Source organism: Haemorhous mexicanus, chromosome 8 (genome assembly GCF_027477595.1).
Source record: "Haemorhous mexicanus isolate bHaeMex1 chromosome 8, bHaeMex1.pri, whole genome shotgun sequence".
Classification (NCBI taxonomy): Eukaryota; Metazoa; Chordata; class Aves; order Passeriformes; family Fringillidae; genus Haemorhous; species Haemorhous mexicanus.
The window spans coordinates 19,195,679-19,220,021 of record NC_082348.1 but is presented as its reverse complement, the minus strand read 5'-3'; the positions used below and the strand labels follow the sequence as shown (position 1 = coordinate 19,220,021).

General features: G+C 37.1%; 1 protein-coding gene across 1 annotated transcript in view; it reads left to right on the top strand.

Annotated features, from left to right (window-relative positions):
- LRP2 (LDL receptor related protein 2) overlaps positions 1 to 24,343 on the top strand; it is a 109,417-nt gene that overhangs the window by 74,336 nt on the left and 10,738 nt on the right. The window contains 21 exon segments of the mRNA XM_059852359.1: positions 267 to 468; positions 918 to 1,213; positions 1,720 to 2,236; positions 4,003 to 4,155; positions 4,605 to 4,775; positions 6,088 to 6,311; positions 6,720 to 6,897; positions 7,816 to 8,012; positions 9,573 to 9,818; positions 10,487 to 10,630; positions 10,698 to 10,892; positions 11,442 to 11,558; positions 11,826 to 11,942; positions 13,361 to 13,498; positions 14,238 to 14,360; positions 15,304 to 15,432; positions 17,542 to 17,673; positions 19,022 to 19,153; positions 20,837 to 20,980; positions 21,723 to 21,888; positions 23,543 to 23,671. Coding sequence (XP_059708342.1) covers positions 267 to 468; positions 918 to 1,213; positions 1,720 to 2,236; positions 4,003 to 4,155; positions 4,605 to 4,775; positions 6,088 to 6,311; positions 6,720 to 6,897; positions 7,816 to 8,012; positions 9,573 to 9,818; positions 10,487 to 10,630; positions 10,698 to 10,892; positions 11,442 to 11,558; positions 11,826 to 11,942; positions 13,361 to 13,498; positions 14,238 to 14,360; positions 15,304 to 15,432; positions 17,542 to 17,673; positions 19,022 to 19,153; positions 20,837 to 20,980; positions 21,723 to 21,888; positions 23,543 to 23,671 — 3,850 coding nt within the window.

Below are 24,343 nucleotides of genomic sequence, written 5' to 3'. Positions count from 1 at the left end.
AAGTTTATTTGAGAATCTAGTAAGATGCAGATTTCTGCATGTGTCAGCATTGCCTAAGGAATGCTTTGGCTCCCAGTCAGCCTTCACAAAGGGCAATGTGCAGTTTTGTAAATGAGAAGGTACAGTGGTGTCTGTCTCTGCATGTGCAGCAGGACATGGCTCTGTTGTGGATTATGGGTGGATATCCAAGCTGTTTGTGTGGGCAGTGGAGGAGGGTGTCACATACACAGAGTGTAACTTGGTTAGTGAATGTTCTTTTCCTTCAGCGAACCGCAACTGCACAGCAGCAGAGTTCACTTGTGCCAACAATCGACCCCCCCTCAGGAGGTGCATTCCTCGGGCATGGGTCTGTGACGGTGATGCTGACTGCGGTGATGCTCTTGATGAACACCAGAACTGCACACGAAGATCTTGCACGGAAAATGAGTTTACCTGCAGTAATGGCTTGTGCATCCGTAACACATACAGGTTTGTAACTTCCCAAGCAGCTGTAGAAATTCTCATAATTGCTTATTCTGAAGGAGCTAATTCAACCTTTTTTTCACACCATTTAGTTGTAATTAAAGCTACCTATTTTAATGAAACTATTTATCTGCTCTGCATTTGTGCATTAGCTTTGACTTGAAAATGCTCTAGAATTTTCTGTTAATATTCCTATTGCTCACCATTAGCATTTAATCCTTGTTGTCACTAGTAACCTCTCCTGGGGTGATTCTGTCTAGCTTGTAGTGCACACAGGGAATATTAGCAGGACTCACAAGATTAGACTGTACAATATGACCCCAGTTTCTGAAAGTCTTTTCTATGGGAGCCAAAAATATCAACCTTCTTTGGAAACTGGGAGAGTGTATGTTCCATCTGCCCTGAAGGCAGTGATTGCCTACTTATATTTGAAGAGAGTGTTCATTCTTTTTCAGGTGTGATAGGCGGAATGACTGTGGTGACAGCAGTGATGAAAGAGGATGCATCTATGAACCATGTCAACAGCACCAGTTTACTTGTCAGAATGGGCGCTGCATTTCCAAAGCCTACATCTGTGATGGGGATAATGACTGTGGTGATGAATCTGATGAGCTGGAACATCTCTGTAGTACACCAGAAGCAACCTGCTCTCCCCATCATTTTAAATGTGACAATGGAAACTGCATTGAGCTGGTTAAAGTCTGCAATAGATTGGATGATTGCTTAGATAACAGTGATGAAAAAGGATGTGGTATGTATAGATTTGTTTGTACTGTGTACTGTCTAATTTAAAAATCTTAGGCACCTTTGAAAAAATACACTCTTAAGACAGTTCCTTAATTCCAATCATATATATTCCATGGATGTACCTCAGAAATTAAAATTATAAGAAATGTAACTTTTAAATTTTTTTGCTTTAATTAAGTCATACTTATCACGTGCTACTTTAACTGACTGTGTTGATGAGCTAATGATATAAACAAAATGTATTTCATACATTGTTATGCATTGCCCTTGCATTTCCAAAATATGCCATAGCCCATACTTTGCACTCAGTGTTTTGTGACAGACTTCAGAGGTGTAAAATAATTTTATATTAGATTATGTAATTTCCTTTTTTCCTTTATTACAGCAGTTCACATCCACATTCAGCATTTTCAGGTGGTAGCAAGGAGAGAGAGGCAGAGTGCATTGGAAAGTGACTGCACTATTACTCTGCTAGCTGGCTCCTTGAATAGAACTCCTTTCCTTTCCCAGGTGTAAATGAATGCAGTGACCCTTCAATCAGTGGATGTGATCATGACTGTACAGACACACAGACAAGTTTCTACTGTACTTGTCATCCCGGATACAAACTTATGTCTGATAAACGGACTTGTGATGATATTGATGAGTGCAATGAAACTCCATCAGTATGTAGCCAGATTTGTGAGAACACAGCTGGCTCCTACATCTGTAAGTGTGCCCCAGGCTATATCCGGGAGCCTGATGGAAAAAGTTGCCGGCAAAATAGTAATATCTCCCCATACCTTATTTTTAGCAACCGTTACTATCTGAGAAATCTCACAGCAGATGGCCAGTCTTACTCTCTCATTTTGCAAGGACTGAGAAATGTGGTGGCACTGGACTTTGACAGGGTGGAAAAGAGGTTATACTGGATTGATGTGGGGAGGAATGTCATTGAACGAATGTTCCTAAATGGGACAAATAAGGAGACAGTGATAAGTGATGATGTGCCCAACGGGGAAGGTATCGCTGTTGACTGGGTTGGCAGGTAAGAAAATACATTTTTTGTCTTTCTGAGCTACTGAAGAAATGATGTGTGAAGGAGTTTATCTTAGGGCTTTTCCCCCGCTCCATATGAAATTCCTGATGAGTAGTGAAATAGTTTGGGTTGTAGATGCAGTGTTACACAACTGCTCTGAAATTGTTAATTATCATCTAATACATAACACTTAAATTACTCTGATATATGTAGTATACTGAGGTTCTGTCAGACTTGCTCAACCATTGATCATTTGCTAACAGTTGTTGGGATTGGCATGCAGGTTTCACTCTGCATAAACAAAATATTGTAACAGGTAACTAGATCACAGTGAAGTAAGTAATAGCAAGCCTTAATGAAATTTAGCTCCTCTACCAATGTGAAGAGCATGTGTCTTTGGCTCTTGAAAAATGCACCTTTAACTGACACTCTCAAACAACGTGATCCACATAATTTTCTGTCAGGAGATCAGCATATGGGTGAGGTAATTGAAAAACACATCTCATTATAGTAAATTTTTAGTTGCCTGTGTTTCAAAAAGTAGTCTGATTTACTGTCCCAGAACCTTTGTCATTATGTGGTGGCCACTCTGACAGTGGTCTTGCTGTGTTTCATCTTCTTTTCCAAGTGCAGTAATATAAGCATGAAAAGTTTAAATAACATGGATCAGACTGTAAACCAATAAGAATTGTTCAAAAAGTCACTTTTGGAACTTATATGAGAGTGTTTATACCAATCTGCCCATGTAATAGTGTTTATTTTTAAGCCACTTTGTCTCTAAACCTAATGATAATTAATGTTGCCAGCAGCCCCAAATGCTTTATGAATCATGGAGAGATGATGAAGCAAAAGGCAAATTTTAGCTGAACTGGTCCTACAGCTTCATTTCTAATACAGCTTTTGAATTATTTCAGACATAACATTAGTTATGTCTTCAGTCAGTTCTTGTTTAGGTGTTCCAGGCAGGCTGAAGAACAGTAAAATGGTTGAATTTTCCTGCTTGTTTTCTGTGCAGAGAGAGGATTAAAGGATGCCATGAGATGCAGGTTGAAGAAGACTGTTTTCTCCTCCTCCCTGGGGAGAATGGTGCTACTTAGGGTGGTGTAGGCAGAACTATATCTGTCAGGCTATTTCTGGAATGACACTTGAATGCTGGAGCTGACCACCTCTGCAGAGAATTTCAACGTATCCTGCTGTAGTTCTAATTGAATTTAATGCTTTGCTTTGATGCAGGCTTTAAAAAAAATCATTGCTTCTGCTTGTATGATTTCTTGGCTTACAGCTGTGTGTAATTCCCAAGCAAAGTAATAGAAGTGTTAGAAAATTCAACATGAAGTTTAAATTAGGGTGTCAAACTACTTAGGACTTTTCTACCTGTTTGATGAGAGCAGAGCTGGCAGCATGGGACAGTTGAGGATACTCTACAATGCCTTACAGCCCTGGTCACAGTCCATTGCACTGCATGTCTGTTTTCCTGCTCCTGGCCATTGTTGGTAGGAAAGAAAGGGAAGAGGTGTTCAGGAATTTGTAGGCAAATGGCATGTTATTACTCAACTGGGCACCTGCAAGTTTGAATTTGGCACTACTGCTTGTGGTTACAAGGAAAACAGAAGTGAAAAGAGCAGCCTGGAGCATGGTGTGGAAGAGATGTCAATGAAGTATGTGTTCCTTTGCAGTGGATACATTGCTTCTAGGAGAAAAAAAATTAAAGATTCTGTGTAGCAAAATAAGAGTGAGAAAATAATATTTAATAAATTAACTCTCAAATATTTCAGAAAATTATACTGGGTGGATGCCTACCGAGATTGTCTCTATGTCTCTGAACTTGACGGAAGATTCCGGAAAAAACTGGTGGATCGGTGTGTTGATGCCAACAATACTTTCTGCTTTCAGTATCCCAGAGCAGTTGTTGTTCATCCAAAATATGGGTATGACTTTCCAAGAGTCCTTTTCCTTTATTTTGCAAATAATCTTGCACTATTCTGAAAATCTGAAGTAAATCTGGGCTGCTTGCATTTAGATTTCGGTGGTGTTAGTACTTATTTGCAGCTTAGGAGAAATAGGAGTTTTCCTATTTGGCGTATGTGCATGGCTGTCAGCTACCATTGAAAGTGGAATTTGGTTCCATATGGACTAGAAAGTTCTGATTGCAAGGCTAAAAAGGTTGATAGAAGTGTGTGTGGTTTGGTAGGTGTTGAGGCTGACTGAATTAAATTGTGATTGCACAATTGCCTGCTGTAGCAGTTAAACTAAGAAATATATTAGCTTTCTTCTTCCTCAATCTCTGCTTTAGTTCTGTGGCAGGAAAAACTATATTTGAGGCATGACTTCTAGTATTTACTTCAACAATCCTAACTCTAAGTATTCATTTGAACAGACAGATTTACTGGACAGACTGGGCAGATCGAGCCTATATTGGACGAGCTGGCATGGATGGCAAGGAGAAGACTGTAATCATCTCTGCAAAGTTGGAGTGGCCCAATGGACTTACCATAGATTACACCAATGACAAGCTCTACTGGACAGATGCCCATCTAAATTATATTGAGTATGTACACAAGAAATATTAAAACAACTGAATGATTGCTCATGTTGGATTGTGGTGGGAGAATTTATAGGTGCTGGAAAAAAAAAAATATTTCTGCCCACTGACTCTATAGAAAACTGGAGTCAAAATGTCTGATGATATGGATCATTAGATGACACAGTAACCGAGTTGCTACATTCAGTGAAAATTGTCAAAAAATTACAGTGAAAAGTTTCACACTCTGTACTAAAATATGCAACTTCTCTGTGTCTAGTTATACAACCTGAACCAAAGCAAAATTGACTATAAATTCCCTATTTTTTTAATTCTCTTGTTTTTGCTTATAGATGACAATTGAGTTGTAACTAAACTAGTTATGTGCTAATAAGATGTATACAACACTCTAGAAGATGTCTGAATGTCCCTTAGTTTGATATGGAATTTCCTGTTGGCAAGTGGGATTTTTTTGTCAGTCAAGAAATATCTATACATTGCTTCTAGTACTAGATAATTCCCACTAAATAGCAGTAAAAATAAGTAATAGTTATCTGACTATTTAAATGATTTTGAAACTCATAATACTGAAATATTTTGAAACCAATAACTTGTATTTATGTTAGTGTTCATATTTGTATTCATATTTACCTGCACATTTAGATTTACATTTAGATTTGTATTTGCTTCTTCTCTATTAATTCTTCTGGCAGCCTTTTCTATGATAAAGTATTAGAGATGTGTTTTTAAAATTGTAAGTTAATTATGTGTATGTTTTCTCTCTCTCTCTCTCTCTCTCTCTCTCTCTCTCCTCTCTTGTATTTCATAATTTCCCCATATAGAAGGGGAAGTTATAGAAAAATGTAAAATCTTGTCAATGATAGCTCAGCAAAGGAAGCTCTAAATCAGAAAGACATGTAAAATTTAGGAATATAGGAAGCCTATTATTGTTTTCAGTGTTTCATTATTAGCAGTCTGAATCATCTAGTCAAGCTAGTCTCTTTTGTGATAAAAATAACTCACTGTTAAGGCAATAAATGTGCAAAATTTCATTGTTCTAGCTAATGTGCTTCTGGAGGACTATACATTTCAGTGGCTGTTCTTCTATTCACTTATTTTCCTGAAATAAATAGCCTGTTTTATTTTCCTCCATATACTAAAATGAATTTGCTAAGGATGGTGATCTGTCTTTAGGGCATAAAGAAGCTGCAATTCTAAATTTCATGTTTCTGGTCACCAATAATGAAGGACCATAAGCATACATAATATGTGAAGAGAAAAGATGAAACGAAGTTTTAGTATTTATCTGAATGTTTTGCACAAATTTTTCTTTGTGGAGGTACTCTGACCTGGATGGGCATCATCGTCACACGGTATACGATGGGACTCTACCTCATCCCTTTGCAATAACAATTTTTGAGGACACAATATATTGGACTGACTGGAACACAAGGACAGTTGAAAAGGGAAATAAATATGATGGATCAGAAAGGACTGTTCTTGTGAATACCACGCACAGACCATTTGACATCCATGTTTACCATCCATACAGACAACCATTTGGTGAGAAAACAGAATTAGATTTGCGTTTAGAGGATCAGCTGTTATTTGGGGACTAGTTGTAAAGGACCCTGAGTGCACTCACCTTTTGCCTATGCTGAGTGGAATAAAAGGCACAGAGTAAATGTAGGCATCTAGTTTATATTTATAAATTGTCCTTTTTTTGAAAAGCAATAACTGCTAATGCATAATTTTAAATTAGTTTCTAAAACATCATTGCTTGATAGCATAGATTTTGTGTACATGAAATGACATATATTTCTCTCATGAAATGCCTGCTTATCTAGGTTTTGTTTTCAACCTCTTGCATTAAAGTTTTCGAAACAGTATTGGAGAAATCTATCATAGATTGAAACCTTTTTGTTCTGGAATTTACGAAGTATGGTAATATTTATTCTTCTATTTTGCCAGTTAATAATCCTTGTGGCACCAATAATGGTGGTTGTTCCCATCTTTGCCTAATAAAAGCTGGTGGTCAGGGCTTTTCCTGTGAATGTCCTGATAACTTCATGGTCATACAGTTTGGCAATACAGCCCACTGCCTTCCAATGTGCTCTAGCACCCAGTTTCTCTGTGCAGACACAGAAAGGTAAGTCCACTGCTCACCATTGCTTTTTCTGTTTGTTTTTAAGGATATATTTTACAGTTTAGTCTGTTCAAAAGGGCAGGAAATTAGGGCTTTCTTCTGTTATCATTATGGATTTGTCACATGCTTGCAGAGAGAAAACCAGGAAAAGACAGGAAGACAGGCTTTCATTTTGGAAAAGTACTTCTAGGCTGGTTCCATAAGTAGTACTTTTAACTTTTCTTTCTGTTATAGGCATTGTTGATGTAGCAAAGTTTGGGTTGTTAGAAGCATGTACCTCCAGAAACTATTTTTGTTGAATTCTCAAACCTGGAATTTTATTTTATTTTTTTTAAACATCTTTTACAATGTATCTGTTTCTGCCAAATATATACTGTCTGCTGGTGGCCCAGGAAAGCCATTTAGCTGATGTGAGGGCACATTTCTAACCCCTTTTACTGAGACAGCAGTGGAGGGAGAGAAATGGTGATATAAGAGCTCTTGTACTGATGTATCACCCTGGAGCCTATGAAGCAGGTGTGCTTATTGGGTTGCCTTTTGAAGCAGTGTTATAATGATAATCCCTAGTGAAATTTTTTGTGCTAAAGTTTGGGTGAATTGTTGAAATATTATCTCATTAAATGATTGATCTAAAAAATATCAGAGGTTTACCACAAGTGAACATGAAAATTAAATCTTTATTATTTTCTGTGAACTTCCTTCTAGAGGTCCACCAATATCATCTGTTTAGCAACTGTTTCTGGTGACAGTGTTCTGCCATATTTTATTAGTATTTGGCTTATGAAATAGAAGACATAAAATTCAAGATGTTTTGGATGTTTCAAGAAATATCACTAAGACTGTCTTTTGTGCTGTAGAAGGATGGTTGTACATCTGTAAAGCCATATCTTCAACAAAGAGCACACTGTTTTCTCTTTGTAGGTGTATTCCCATCTGGTGGAAATGTGATGGACAGAAGGACTGTCGAGATGGCTCAGATGAGCCCCCAACCTGTCCGCACCGGTACTGTCCTGTGGGGCAGTTCCAGTGCAATGATGGGAACTGCACAAGTTCACATTTCTTATGCAATACCCAGCCAGATTGCCATGACAGATCAGACGAAGATCCTGTACTTTGTGGTATGTTCCAACACATAAGTTAACCTGTTTTGCCAGTATAAAACGTGTAATCAACATATAAATTTCATAATCACTATCCCTTTTTCAAAGATAAAAAGGTGAGATAGGCAGATGCAGTCTTCTGTAGTCTTGAACCTGCTGGAGCAATTCACCTCTGTGTAAGCAGGGCAAAGGAGAGCAAAAATGTACGATATCAAAACATAAACAGTTTTTATACCTCCAAGACAAATTTGCCCTGAGATAAATTACTATCTGAGTTATAAAATCTTAGAAACAGGACTCACTTTGTTTTGCTCTGAGTAATGCCATGGTGATTATGAAGAATCTAGGGCTTCCTAATGCCTAGGTCAGTCTAATTTTCCCTCTATTCTACTTTGTGTGATTGGACAAAATTGTTACATCCTCTGCATTGCACAAAATCCAGTTCATGTGGGAAGATATGTTTTGGAGAGCAGCTTGTGATAGCAGTCTTATAGAAATGTAGCATAATTATGCCTGTGGAATAATGTTATCTCCTTAAAAGCGTATGCTATTCCACATACTTATGTCTAATTTAAAAAGCATATCCTTCCTTCTCTTTTTGTAAATAATGTAGTTCTGGCAGCTGCAAGCAAGTGATATAAAGCAAAGGGGAAAGCAATGTGGTTATATAACTGGTAGTGTCATTGCCTTCCATTCCAATGTGGTTCTAACAATGACAGAAATAAATGAAATGTCAATTTGAACTGAGTTTCAAATAGCTAAGATTTTAAATGTGCCACAGGGGAATTTAAAAGTAGAAGTATGGCAGCTGTGTAAGGCTGGTACAGCATAACATACTGGGTACAATAAAAATCAGTTTAGGCCTATGTAATTCCTTTTACTTGTTATCTCGTGCATGGTAACAGAATCCTTTGGTCTAGAACATTAATGGAAATTATAATACACTGTTTTCTCTTGAACAGTTTGGCAGTGTATGTAAAAGAAAGTAATAGAGTGGAGTACGGCAAGAAATTCTGGAAGTAGAGATAAGTTTTGACTTCTGTTTTGAGAGCTGCCCCAGTTTGCCAGCACTGCTGATACCACCTTTCAGTGCTTTGCCCTTAGGGAATATATTTTTCTAGATTGTGCAGCTGATATTAGCATGGTTTTCTCTTATGTCTTCTGTCATGTTAATTCATGGAGAAACAGGCTCATCAGGCAATACACACTTGAGCTGATAGCATGGCCAGAGCCAAAATGCCACTTAGCTCCTCTGTGAAGTTAGTGGGAGACCCTGCCTCAGTCAAGTTGAATGTTGGGTTTACTTCCCTCTGCTTTAGGAGAAGATAGTATATGTCTTTCTCCTAGAAAACTGTAGAGCCTTAGTGAGCTTGTCTGAAGATACCTGGGGAAAATGTGACGTGATATTAGGAAAGTGTAGCTTAACTGCTTTAACTGGGCAAGTATATGTAACATTTTAAATTTCTTTCTGGCTTTGTTTTTAACTGTTGATGTAAACATAAGGACTCAATTGATATAACAGCAGCAGATCATTTCTGCAAGTTTCAGTATTCTAACAGCTGATCTGTATTCTTCCAGCCAATCACCAGTGTGAAACTCATCAGTGGCAGTGTGCCAACAAACGATGTATCCCAGAAGCCTGGCAGTGTGATAGAGAGGATGACTGTGGTGACAACTCGGATGAAGATAGTGCTCACTGTGCCAGTAGAACCTGTCCCCCAGGCCAATTTAAATGTGACAATGGCCGCTGTATCCCGCAGTCCTGGAAGTGTGATGTGGATGATGATTGTGGTGACAACTCTGATGAGCCATTCCACGAATGCAGTAAGCACACAGCTGTAGTAAAATGCCTACATTAAAGTGCACTAAAAGCAGAGTGAACCACATCATTTAATTTTCCTGAGATAGAAAGTTTATTGGAAAGGAGTATTTTCTGCAAGCGAATTGCATTCATGTGGTAGAGATTGTTAGAAAACATAGAGACTGTGTGATAATTTACTATTTACTTATTCTTGATGGAGAGGAAGCCTATTTATGCTGGCCAGATTATCAGAAACTGGCAGTATCTCACTCTGACTTTCTTGATGCTAGAATTTTCCTATATGCTCTAGCAAGTCTCTCTGAACTAAGGGGCATCTTCAAGAACTTGTGACCAAGTTTTTGCCATCTGAGGACAAGCTGCCTCCTCTGGCTTCCACATTTGGGGTATTGCTAGCTTTGCCAGCTCTGAATAGTTTAGGGAAAAACACAGTGAGTGTGATTTGATCCTGTGATGGGCTTGTAGCATGTGCAGCATACAAGCAGCATAGATTGGAAAAGGTAGTAAAATCAGATTCATTTAATGCTTTCTCTTTTTCCACACTAAAATTATCAGATAGCTCTTTTTAGTCAAAATAATTGACTGTAAATCATAAAAGGTTAGAAGAGGCAGAAAAGCAAGGAGGACAGTTAATGGCTAAGTAACAATTAATTTTGAGAACTGCCTCTTTCAGTGGGACCTGCTTATCGATGTGACAATCACACACAATTCAGCTGTAGAACCAACTACCGTTGTGTACCACAGTGGGCAGTGTGCAATGGGAATGATGACTGTAGAGACAACAGTGATGAACAAGGCTGTGGTAAGTTTGGAGAAGGTAATGTCAACGTAACTTTGTACCTGGAATATTTCTCCGATTTGTGAACACCCAGATTTTCTGAAAGCCCTCAGTAATAATGTTCCTGGGCAAAGACTATGCTAATGTGTGCTGTTTTCTTGTCAAACTGTCTACATTTCAGAGGAGATGACTTGCAGTCCTTCTGGAGATTTCCGTTGTGACAATCATCGATGTATCCCACTGCGCTGGAAGTGTGATGGAGATGATGACTGTGGAGACAACTCTGATGAGCATAACTGCAGTGAGTTCTTGTTTCTTTGTAATTATACAGTCCCACTTTTGACTTAAATTTCCTTCTATTTTTTATGAGAACAAGGCAGCTCTCAAATGCAACCCTTCTTTGTTTTATATGGTAGTATCTCTTTTATTTGCTGCAATATCATGCTGATATCAAGGATGCATAAAAACACTAATCGATCCAGTCATCACAATAACACAAATTCCTGTTTTCCACTGAAAAGTGACATTTAAATTTTATCCTGTGTGCAAATGTATAGTTTCTTAAACAATAATAGTGGATCTTTTTTACTCTAATTTGAATTAAAAGCTTCTGTATAATTCTGTGTTGAAACAAAGTCTGCAGTGATTTTCCTTTTTTCTGTGTCAAGAGGGACATGGAATATCTACAATATTTAAAGTGTACTTGGGGATGATGATGTTTTATCATAATTTAATTTTTAAGATTTTACCTCTGCCCACATTACTTTTGTCTGGTTCAATGAGATAGGTGTGGATGTTTAACTGTACATCTGGGAAACTTTTCATATTTGTACATTGATTGTAAATGAAGGTCCTCGTGAGTGCACAGAAAGTGAGTACCGTTGTGACAATCTGCGCTGCATTCCTTCCCGGTGGATCTGCGACCACGATGACGACTGTGAAGACAATTCGGATGAACGTGACTGTGGTGTGTATTATCTGAATGCTACCTCTTACATGTTCACACTCTTGTTTCTAATGTGATAAATAATTCTGCAAAATGATCTTTTATGGGAAGCGTCTTTAAAGAAGTAATGTTCACCCTGACACGTTAGTCACTCCACCAAAAGTAGAGAATACCACAGTTTTAGTAGTCTGGGGTTTTCCAGCGTTTTTAGAAGATAGTTCTCAAAATATAAAAAATTTTTCTGTCTTTGAACAAGACATTTCAACAGTTACTTCTTAATCTTTTCAGAGCTGAGAACCTGCCACCCAGGTTATTTCCAGTGTGATAGTGGACACTGTGTTGCAGAGCGTTTCAGATGTGATGGAAATGCAGACTGCCTTGATTTCTCTGATGAAGCAACTTGTCGTGAGTTATAAGCTTTGAAATTGGTGCTCATTGTGCTCACTTCCAGAAAGATTTGCACTTTTCCCTATTTTTAAGTGCGATGACTCCTTAGAGATATAGAGTTCTGCAATGCTCAGTGATTTTAGTAAAAATTCAGGATAAGCATAATATTTAGAATCAGCATTTTAATATAATGATGGGTTGCCATCTCTTACACTGATTGTAAACACATTCTTAATGGTTGGAAATGAATGTGTTTACCACGTCCAGGAGAAGATACAGGTGTGATTGAATTAAAATTTTTCACTATCCCATGAGCATTGCAAGAACCAAACTGTTTCAGTTGTACCAAATTCTAACAAGAATTGTAATGAGATTGTTTTCTATAATACTCAGAGTAGTGTAAAGTGTCCTAAAGTGTCAGTGAACCCAAGGAAATAATATACTTTTCCATTTCTGTTTTCCTTTGATATATTGATCTACTGTGAAAAAAGTGTTTGTAGCTTGCCTGGATCTACAGCTGCAGCTGTTTGCCCAGAAAATATTGTTCCCAGTTGGAATGAAAATATTCCCTCTGAAAATATTCCCTCTGTGCTCTACCTGTGTTGACTGACATCAGCTTTTTGGGTGATCCTGATGTGTTGGTTCTGACTTACATGTTCCCATGATCTTAGACTTCAGTACATGGGAGAGTTCCTTTCTCTTCATGTTGGTATCAGGGCAGTTCTGTACATCTTTCCACGTACTTAATTTTAACTCCTGTGCTTTAAGTAAAAAAGGGCATCTGCACAGAACTATATTTTTCTGATGGTTTCCACATCCCGTGACATACATCACAGCAGTTGTCTTTCAGAACCTGAGTTATAAAACATTTGACTGTTCTTAAATGATGGATAAAATGTATGAGAAGCCATTGAAAGGGCAAGGGTATGGTATATATTTCTATAGGGTGGTAGAATAATATTTTTTGGTCTTTCTTTGGTTTAGTTAAGTTCCTTTCACAGTTTTTTCAGAATATGAGTGGGAGTTTTTTGCTATATCAACATGACTCCTTTTGAAATTACATATCTTATGTGCTTCTTCAATCATTCCTGTTTGGTGCCAGTTAATTATCGTTTTTATTGAACTAGATTTGTCAATAACAAATTCAAGTAGCATTTGTTAAATTAATTTGTTTATTTTCAAAAGCTTGTTTAACATAAGTTGTTTCACTCCTTTTAAACCTCAATTAATTACTTGTAGCTGTGAAGAAGTCTTCAGTCCTTGCAGCTTCACAAATGTTCAGCAAATGCTGTACATTTGTGAATCACCTCATATAGTATCTCCTAGTATGGAGATAAGTGTTTTTAAAAATAATATGGGATTGGACTCACTATTTTTCATAAAAACATAAAATTTTTATTGTAAATGAAAATTTTATAATTTTCTTTTTTTTTCAGCAACGCGGTATCCTAATGGTACATATTGTCCACCCATGCTGTTTGAATGCAAAAACCATGTCTGTATTCAGCCATACTGGAAATGTGATGGAGATAATGATTGTGGAGATGACTCTGATGAAGAACTTCACCTTTGCTGTAAGAGAGAGAAATTATATTAAAATGAACAATATGCTTAATCTCTACATATAGTAGCTCAATTAGAAAATAAATTGTAATGATCTGGGATGAGTGCTAAGAATTTTGCTTTACATGCAAATTCACTTCATTCTGTGACAGTATTTCTCACTGCTTTGCAGATGTTTGTATATGTGGTTATGCAAGTAGGGAGATGCATATCAGATATCAGAGATATGCTTCACTATTCATGTTTCACTATTTCACTTTTTCAAGCTGGTTATCAAAAATAAGAATGTCAGTTTGAAATCAGTTAATGTATATTGTTACAAGTGCTGAACTTTCAAAGCTATTATATGCCAGGACATCTTTGTAAATATGGCTAAGAAGTCCTGACATGAGGTCTAATAATTAGGTGTTGGAGGTGCTACTTAAACTGGTTTTGTCAGTAATGCGCTTAAATAACATGTTGGATTTCCAGACAATTTTCTTCACAAACAAACCTAGAAACCTCAGTGTTATATGTAGGTAGAGAATTTGTCTTTGGCCAAAGATGAGGTACTGTGTTCTGATAAAAAAAAGTGTAATGTCCTAACATGCAATCACCAAAATATGCAGAAAGTATTTTTTTTCTGAACGCCTCCTCACCTTTTGAAATATACAAAGCATATAAATGTTCCAAGAGAAAAGTGATATGAATAATTTGTGACCCAATGGCCTGAAGTATCAAAATGTGACTGATTTACCTCTGTGCTTGCAGTGGATATTGCTTGTGACTCTCCATTCCGTTTCCGGTGTGAAAACAATCGCTGTATATACAGTCATGAGCTGTGCAACCAGGAGGATGACTGTGGAGATGGAAGTGACGAGAAAGAGGAACACTGTATGTTTACAAAAATTGAGCATCAAATTCAGTAATTTTGATGTGCTTAATGTTTAATAATACCAAAGAGATGTCAAAGTTAGCCTTAGATAATGAAAACAAGAGCTCACTATGAAATAATTTTAACTCTGGTTATTGATACTATGTATTTATAGCTTTCTGTATAAGTAGCAAAAATGGGCAAACATTTGTCTGAAAAGTAAAGAGCATGATTTTCAAACAATACTAGATTTTATTATAAGCACCAGCTACATATTTGCTCATCTTATTATGAGCTCTACCTAAAAGTAGGAAGAGGAAAGTTTGGCTGTATAGTAAAATTGGGATGGGATGGCTAGCTGGGACTTTTAAAATAAACCAATGGTAATACTTCAGTGAAGTTGTGACACTGTTAAGCACATATTAACAGTCTTGACATGTAGGCCCAAACCCTGCAGCAGCTCTGTTAATATTCAGTAGGTTTTTGCCCTCAGAAATCTTACGTAGTGCTCGCTGACTGTGCTGCACATTTTCAAGTGTAATCATATTTTTGGTTGCCTAATGACATTTGCTGGCTTTATTGTACAATAGTCTAAATGTTAATAGTTTACTAATATCTCTATAATTTCTTGAAGTCTGCAGTAGGTGTATGAAGTATATCATTAATGGATATTAATAAGCTTGCACTATTAAAAGGAAAGTTTAGTCAACTGTTAACACAAAGAATTTTCCTTTTGTCTTTTTTATAAAACAGCAGGACTTCTTTCAGTTCATGGAGATGTGACTAGAAATCAGGATGTTACATCCTGGTTATGGTTTTAACTTTATACAGACTTCCAAAGTAGTCTTGCTGCTGTTTTACCAGATGGCATCAGTTTCCCCATTAGCAATGAGGAATAGGGCTGTCTGTTGGTACTTCATACTTTAAACTGTGACAGAGGAATATTGCTCTTCTTGATTGTAGGTAGAGAGCCAACACCAAGGCCTTGTAAAACTGAAGAATTCAAGTGCAGTAATGGAAACTGCATTCCCCTACATTATGTCTGTGACAATTACGATGACTGTGGAGACCATTTTGATGAAATAGGCTGCAGTAAGTAATAATATCAATAAAATACAAAATTACAATGCTGTTGAAATAGATATTTCTGAAACTGAAAGCAATGAATGTTTTTTCTGGAATACCATACTAAGAAGTATTGTTTTTTAAGTAGCCTGTGTGAATTTCTTTATTGTTTTTTAATAAGCCTGTTCTAAGATTATTCAGTTAGCAAGGAAAATATTTGCTGTTTTCCTTCTTTCATTATTATAGTTTATTTTGTTTTAATTCACTTCTGTTTTCATTTTTTTGTATGTCTTCCAAAAACATATAGATGTGCTACTTAGAGACATGGCTTAGTGGATCTTGGCAGTGTTTGGTTTATACACCCTGATGATCTTAAAGATCTTTTCCAGCTTGAATGATTTCATCATTCCATGAAATTCAGTGCTCTGAATACAGTCTTTTTTAGGCGTAGAGTATTTATGCATCCAAAAAAAAAAATTGATACTGGTTTTGATCTTGTTTTGAAATAGGTTGTGTTACAGAGGTAAGAACATCCATCTATTTCAACCATAATTGCAATAGACCAGCCTGTGGTGTTATTAGGGGCAGACTCTGAACTGATACATGTTGCTCTAGCCCTGTTTAAAATAAAAGTATATTGAGATGCTTCTATTTCCCTTTTTACAAACATGACCACAGAATTCTTAAAGGACCACTAGTCCTTTGCCTGTTGGCCCTCTCAGATCCTCTGTACAGCTTTTATGAACTATTTATTATGTATTTCCTAGCATCCATTTAAATGTAAAAGCTCTGACTTGAACTTTGAGTTGAGAGGTAGTCCATGAATCTCAGAAAAAAACAGAACAAAACCCTAACTTTTTATGTCAATATATTGACAGCTGCAGATTGGTAATATGAGCATACACTTGTAATTTCAATTTGTCAGGCTGTGATGGCATCAAGTGTGTGCCAAATGCTACACTGTTGATTTGCAATCCAGCAGACTTCCAAAACACAAATAACTTGGAAGCCTATAGTGTAGTCCATTTTGAAGCAGCTGATTTCTCTGTTTCAATTACCATCCCAATGGTCTTTAGGTAACAGAGCCCAATGCAATGATTTGATGAAAATATAGAAGTATAAAAAGGTAATGAAGCAGTGTGAAGCAGACACCTTCTGACGTCTGCGTTCAGCTCTTTGGGGATAAATGTGAATACAGATCAGATGGTGACATTTGGAGCCTTTCCAACATCAATTACCTGCTATAATGAAAGTGGAATATTTGTGTATGTGTACAATGAATTTGTGCTTCTACATGTATATGAAATTGAACTGTTTAAACTTAATTTAATCAGCACTGGAATGTGTATGTAAAAAGAGCATAATCAGCTTAATGTAAAATTTTTGCCATACATTTGTGTCTTTTCCTCATGATCTTCCAATAAGCATACTATTTATCTTTTCTGTTTTTATAACAGCTTTGCATTTGTACTCAAGTATTTTATGCTTATATAGAGTATATATGAACCAATAGAATTCTATATGGACTTTCAGACATGTATAATTTTCAGTGTCTGTTACAGACTGACTGTTATCCCTGACTTGGTTTTTCCATTATAGGAATATTTTAAAGGGCAGTGCATTCTCTGCAATGAGCTCTACTGCAGTAGGCTTTAGATTAGGTTTGGCATGAACTACATGCCATCTTCTCCCTAGTTTCCAGATGTAGGATAATGTAGGGCCTGTGTTATACATGATATCAATTGAGAATATTTCTTGTTCAGCTGATAAGAAAGCACTGAATAAGAATGAGCCTTGCAGGCAAAGTTAGGCATTAGATTCAAATCTCTTAAATTCTGCAGTTGTTGCAGATTGGTGGTAATTTAGAATGTAATTTCTATTAAGGAAGGTGTGCTTTGATAATTATGGATCTTTTCCTGACCCTCTTTACTAGCTGACAGCTCTTAACCAGTGATTACCATTGTCGTGTAATTTTAATTAGAAAAAACAAGGAAGGGAAAATAACTTAATCTATCTGAAAACTACTTTTAATTGCAATAATGATAAAAATTATTATGCTTCCCCCTTATCACTTCACTTTTTGGTTATAATTGTATAATTTGCTTTCTTTCTTTCTTTTTTTTTTTTTTGTTTCAGATCCTGGATCAGAGCGAACTTGTGCAGAAAATATCTGTGAACATAACTGTACCAATCTGAATGAAGGAGGCTTTATCTGTTCCTGTAGGCCAGGGTACAAGGCCAGTGAAAATAATCGCAACTCCTGTGAAGGTATTTTTTATCTTCTAAATGTCTTCTTGCTGATAAATGTTCAGTGACCTGTCACCTCATCATTCTAATGTGACCTTTAATTTTCACATTCTAACAGGATTTTTATACATTTATCAGATGCTTCCTAAAAAGTTCTGCCACTGAATCATATTTTCTAACATGTATGCCTCATTCAACAAAAAATTGGCTCCACAGTTAAGACTTCTTTGAAGCTTTTGTTGGCTGTGGATATGTTTTTGTTTTACAGCACATAGGTTTTGTCATATCTTTGCAATCTGAGGGATAGAAATTTGGTTTTCTTTTTCCTTATTGAAAACAAACTTACTGCAGGTTATACTCCTTCTGTTCTGTTCTCGAACAGATGTACAGTAAAGGTGTGTTGTGCCATATTTTTCCCTGGATTTTATGCAGATAAAATGTGCTGAGGAGTCTACTCAAAGGCTATAGTTTGTGGTCATGTGATATAGTACCTTCCCAGTTGGTGTTTCAGTATGTTTTCATGAGAACCCTTCTGCTTGCTTCTCCCAGCTCCTGTGGACAATTTGTGTGGTATTATTAAAATGATCCAAGGCCACCCCTCCCTTTCCTGCCTGCTGATACAGTTTCTGAGGACGATGTGTCTTGTCTTCAGCATTTCAAGAAAGCTTTGCTCTTGCATCTCATTTTAGTCATACGTCATCTTTTGTCTTGCCTTATTGATTTAACATAAAAATACATGATCAAAACTGCATCTCTGAAAAGAAACCTGTTAAGTGGGATTGGAGTAATTTTTGGCAATCTGTAGTTAAGACATGGTAAACAGCAGATGAGTGATAAGGTGTTCTGTGTGATAATAGATGCTCATTTTAAGGATCACTTATTAGGTCACTGATCTTTTAGAGTATGTGGGGAAGGCACAAACCTACCACTTCATGGAGTAAAGATGACCAGCATAGAATCATCAAGGTTGGAAGAGGCCTTTAAAAATATCCAGTCCAACCGTCAACCCAGCACCACCACTGTAACCCCTAAATCACTAAACCATCACCCAACACCAGATGAAGATGCATCTGAAACACCTCCAGGGATGGAGGTGACTCCGCCACCTCCCTGGGCAACCTACTCTGATGCTTGACCACCCTTAGAATAAAAGTTTTTTTCTAATATCTAATCTGAATTTCCCCTGTCTCATCTTAAGGACATTTCCTCAGCTCCTCTCATTGTAGGCAGTGTAAAAGAGACTGGCCCTCGCCTCGCTAGAGCCTCCCTTCAGAGAATTGTATAGAGCAATGAGGTCACCCCTGAGACTCCTGGAGACTTAACAAGAAAGAAATCAAGTTTTAGGAATCTTTTCTCTTCTTGTGTCTAGATATCAATGAGTGTGAGATCTTTGGAACATGCACCCAGGACTGCAAGAATTCCAAAGGAAGCTATGAATGTTTCTGTGCAGATGGCTTCAGGTCTGTGGGTGATCAACAAGGGAAACAGTGTGCAGCTGATGGTATGTTAACTGACAGTGAGATTGACTGCCACATGTAAAGAGCAAGTGCTATATAGCAACTTAATGAATGTAATCCTCTCTTTTATAAGAAGAGGATAATGAAAGCCGAACCTTATTCTGTAAGATAATACTATCTGTGTATTCCACCTATTCCATAATTAGGAATGAAAGTGCTCATCTCTGCTTCCAATTATAAACATTAGAAATTAATACCTTGATTTTTATGCCTGCCTTCATTTCTCCTGAAATTTTCTGCAAAAACCTGTTGTCCTGTGGTTATCATCAGAAGGAAATTAATGTTGCCTATTCCTGAAGTTTAGATTTTTTTTCAACAAAATAATGCATCAGCAAAAAGTTGCATTAAACTGGTATAAGTCAAAGGCAGTTTGATGACAGGTTGCCATTCATTGTTCATGGACTGAGGCACACAAACAGAACTTTGGCCAATGTTTCACATCAGTCATTGGCTTTTTATCATACCGCAGTGCAGTGACTACCATGTGTGGCAGCCCTTAAATAGGCAGAGTTGACTCAGAAAATAATAGTAATAGATCAGTAATAATAAAAATAAAGAGGTGAAGAAAAGAGAAAAAAGTGACAATGGAGGAGCATTATATAAAAACTGAAAGCAGAACTGTGTCTAGAAAAGTAGTTACCCTTTAACAGCTTCAAGAGCTAAAAGATAGATATATGGTGTGCCTAGTCAAATGGTAAAATCTTCAGAACAGAATGCCTGTGACCAAACTTACATGCTACTGGAGGTTTTGAAACCTAAAAATTATTTGTAATATGAAAAATGCTACAAGAAAATGAACTCTCCAGGTTACCCATCCAGGGGCCTAGTTCAGCAAATATTTACTGCTGAGTGTTAGGCTGGAAATGCAAAGGACATTTACACTTCAGTTTCTGCCTGGCTGCCTGTTTGTGCCTGTGTCAGAAATCCAGTTCTTTGATACCCTTCTTCACAGGCTTTGTTCAGGAAGCATCTAGACATACAAAGTATTGAAGGCTAAGTGATAGAAGATAATATAATTGTAGCTGGTAACAATTAAATTTGTTGTGCCTAAGTTCTGTTTCTGTAGAATAGAACTCAGCCCTGCTTTGTCATACAATCTCAAGCCCTCATAAATGAGGGCCTGATGGGATGTTAACAGGCTAACCCAAAATTAAATTGTGGCCAGGAGAACATTCATCTGAATATGGAGAATTAACATTCACAAACTTTAAGGTAGAACTTGGACATGTCATGGCTTAAAGGACTGGCAATTTATTTGTATTTTCAAAATTGTTTGCTGTACTTTGAGGGGGAAAGTGGAACCATTTAGTGTGTAGTGGCATTCTGTTTTTGAGATGTGGTGATATAATGTTTAAGAATACATATATATATATATAAAAAATATCTGCAATATAATGTTTAAGAATTTTTAAGGAATTATGTCTGTGCAAGGTCTATGGTGAAAGGGATAATACTACCCTCAGTGGTAAGCATTTCAATTTTTTATGAATTTTGGAAAGCCATGAAGTTTGGGTAGTTCTGAAGCTTTAGAAGAGGCCCTAGATTCCCTCTGCTACTTGTACAGATACAACCTGTGAAAATCCTGCTTAGTTTTAATTAAAAATGACTTTCATTTGTTTTTTCTAAAATGAGAAATACATGAAAATAAATTCATTATTGTTTCCCAGGTAATCCTCCATTGTTACTGCTGCCAGATAATGTGCGGATTCGAAGGTACAATATCTCATCAGAACAGTACTCTGACTATATTGATAACCAGGAGCGCATCCAGGCTCTGGATTATGACTGGGACCCTGAAGGGATAGGCCTGAGTGAGTATGCTGATACTCAATCATGCAATGGTTAGTTTAAAAAGATGCATTTCTGCAGCATGGGTGTTTAATTTACACTGGAAAGCAAAATCAAATTAGATCAACTGGCCAGGTCTCCATTGAATGTGCCCCTCCCCTCTACTCATTCTCCAGCATCACTGGTTTCTTTTAATGCTTTAATTTAGTTTAGCTGGATTTTGGCCTGGTTTTCCTTTCATTTTAGTGTGAGTTTAGCTGTAGAATTGTGGCTCTTTAGAATTATGCTGCAATAGAAGATTGTTATTTACCCCTTCCTTTTCCTTTTGCCTCTGCAGTTCCCAAACCTGGCCCACATCTTGCAAGAACTTATATTAAGCAGAAATGGCCATTAGATCCCTGTATTAAACTGATATTTTTGCTTATTCCTCAAGTTCCCTTTCTTTACTATTTCTGCAGGGCCGCTATCCTGGGCCATACTTGCTCCCTAGGGTTATGAAAGTGTAAATTACTCTCAAAGTCGTGTGTAAAGGTTTCAGAGCTAAGATCCTCTGCTCTTGAAAAATGTGATATATATTTCTTAATAATCTAGCTCAAGATGACTTTGGATGTGTATTTTGCATGTGATGGACGACTTTAGAATTTACACACTGACACAACCTTACTCATAAATAAATGGTGCTGGTAACTTCACATAAGATCCTCAGAAAAATTAGAAATTTTGACAAAAATGTAATTAACTAGACATTTCTTATCTCTTTTTAAGGTATTGTGTACTTCAGCATTCTGGGACAAGGTTCTGAGTTTGGAGCCATCAAACGTGCTTATCTCCCTACATTTGACAGCAGTAGGAACAATCCAACGAAGGAAGTTGACTTGAATCTCAAATACATAGTTAATCCTGATGGGTTAGCTGTTGACTGGGTTGGAAGGTAAGCACACTGAAAAGCTAGAAAAATGCTGTGGCTTCAATGTGTCAGTTTGTGAATTTGATCAGGCTGTTCAAAATCCACTTTTTTCTTGTTTATGAATTATCTCTGAATATGTCTAGTCTGAAGGTTGTTCAGAACAATGTAGTAAGCTGTCCTTGCCCCGACAGCAGGTTAATAGATGTGCGTGTGGCTGACTGCATCACATATTCTGTGCAACTGGCAGATCAGCTGTGCATCAGTAAAGTGATAATACACAAGCCTCCATGTCAGATGGATTCTTCTTCAATGACTTAGGTACGCTCCAGGGAACAAGCTTTCTTTGCTGTTGGAAGGAAAGCTCCTTCCAACAGCTCCTCCAACCCACAATGGAATTTTATCTTTTATTTTGCTCATTCCTTGTCAAACCTATGCTGTATGAGCAATCCCAAAACAGAAGGAGCTCTGAAGTTTGATGAATAGGTGCATTTTCTCAGAAAATTGTTAGGTTTTTGTAACTGTGATTCAGAGGTCTTTCTCTCTTTACTGACTGTGGATTTTTTTGGCCTAAAACATGGTAATTTTTTAAACTTAATAATTGAAATAATGAGATCACTCCTTATGTTTATTACCTTTGAGAAGGGCTGGGACAAAGTTGGGCCTGACTCTTGGGAGTTTGATATTTACAGTGTCATTTCATCTTGCAATATAACTGTTAAAGGACATGGTGGACAGGCATAGCTGTAGCTTATGTGGTATAATGTTGAGAGGAACCTGATGCATCCAGGATATATATCACAAGCATCCTGGTGAGGCTTCATCTTGGTGAGCAACTTCAGCACTTCAAACATAGTGCTGCACTGATTTCAGAACAATGGTGAAATGTATTTTAAAAAGCTACGTTTCATTATCTGCACATTATATAAAATGCTACACATGGTTTGAGATGCTTAGTCTTGCTGCTCATCTGCCAAATAGAAATTACAGTATTTTTTCACATTCCCAGGCCAGCTAGGAGATAATTTATTCAAGCAGAAGGCACTGTATGATTAGTGAGTGCATAATAATGAGTCTGTTTGTTATCTAAGGTCAAAAAAATTATAAAGGCGTGATGATAAAGATAAACAAAATTCAAGGAAGAGTAGACTGAACACCCTGTTTATTAGGACCTAAAAGCATTTTCATCTGATGTGGGAACAATTTATTCATTAGTATCTCTGTCAGAAGACAAAAGTCTAGAGAGGAGCTGTGAACTAATAAGCTGGATATCTCCAGAGCTGCTGCATAAATTACATGGTAAATGAATTTTTACTTGTAATGAACCTCATCGTCTCCTGAAAAACAGAGTCTTTAAAGATGCTTATTAGCCCCTTCTGCTACTTAAAAGTAACAATGAAAGTTTTCAGCAGTCCTTCAATGAAGATTATTTGACAGGGACCAGAGGTAGCTGCAGAAACTTTTTCACAGGAAAAAAAACCAAGTGAGCCAACAGATCACTCTCTTTTGCTAAACTTACCTGTATTTAGGGTCTGTATATTCTATACAAGTTCAGTAATCAATGCAGGTTCATGATATTAATTTTCTTCAAGTTTGATAGAGTGTTTCTTCTTTTTTTTTTATTTCTCTTCCAAGTGTAAACTATTTACTTTTGGAATGTTTTGTGTTTTATGCAATTCAGACATCTTTACTGGACTGATGCAGGGACTAACCGCATAGAGGTGGCAAAATTAGATGGACGGTATAGAAAATGGCTTATTTTTTCTCACCTGGATCAACCAGCAGCTATTGTGGTCAATCCAAAACGTGGGTGAGTATTGCAGGACTTAACAGAATTATTTCCAATGCTATTCGAAACCAAAACCCCACAGTCGTAAATTTTTCAGGAAAGACTAAGGAAATGTTTTCTGCAACTTCCTTTTACTAACATTGCAAAGTTTGTGAGCATGGGAAAGCATTTTAGGATTAGATTTAACATGGATGCCTGTGTTGGTGACTAAGCCAGATCTAAGCCAGATGGTTCAAAAAAAAATCTCTTTTCTACATTATAATGTGCCCACCAAATTTCTCTGTTACTCCTGAAACAGGGAAATAGATGGGATTCTCTTCACCAGCTCTAAGCAGGACAGTCATAGCCTCCTCCATGGGGAAAAGCAATGTAAATGCACTTGTAGATTCAATAGCTGGGCTCGCTGCAACTTGGATTAAATGGTAGATCATGAGATATTGTGATATGTGCTTCTCTCAGTAGGACTACAGCAGCATAGCTCCCTGAAGTGACATGGATGCTACAGCTTTATTGTGACTGATGGGTGTTCTTTTGGTATTTATTGTTCAGTGAACTCTCTGTGACCTTCCTAATCACATCTGCAAAACATAAGTTGCTGAACAGCTTTTTTTTTTCCATTACTGACCTTTTCCATGAAACTCCAAAGGGTAATCACAGTGACCAAATACTGAACAGTATCCATTTCTCATTCTG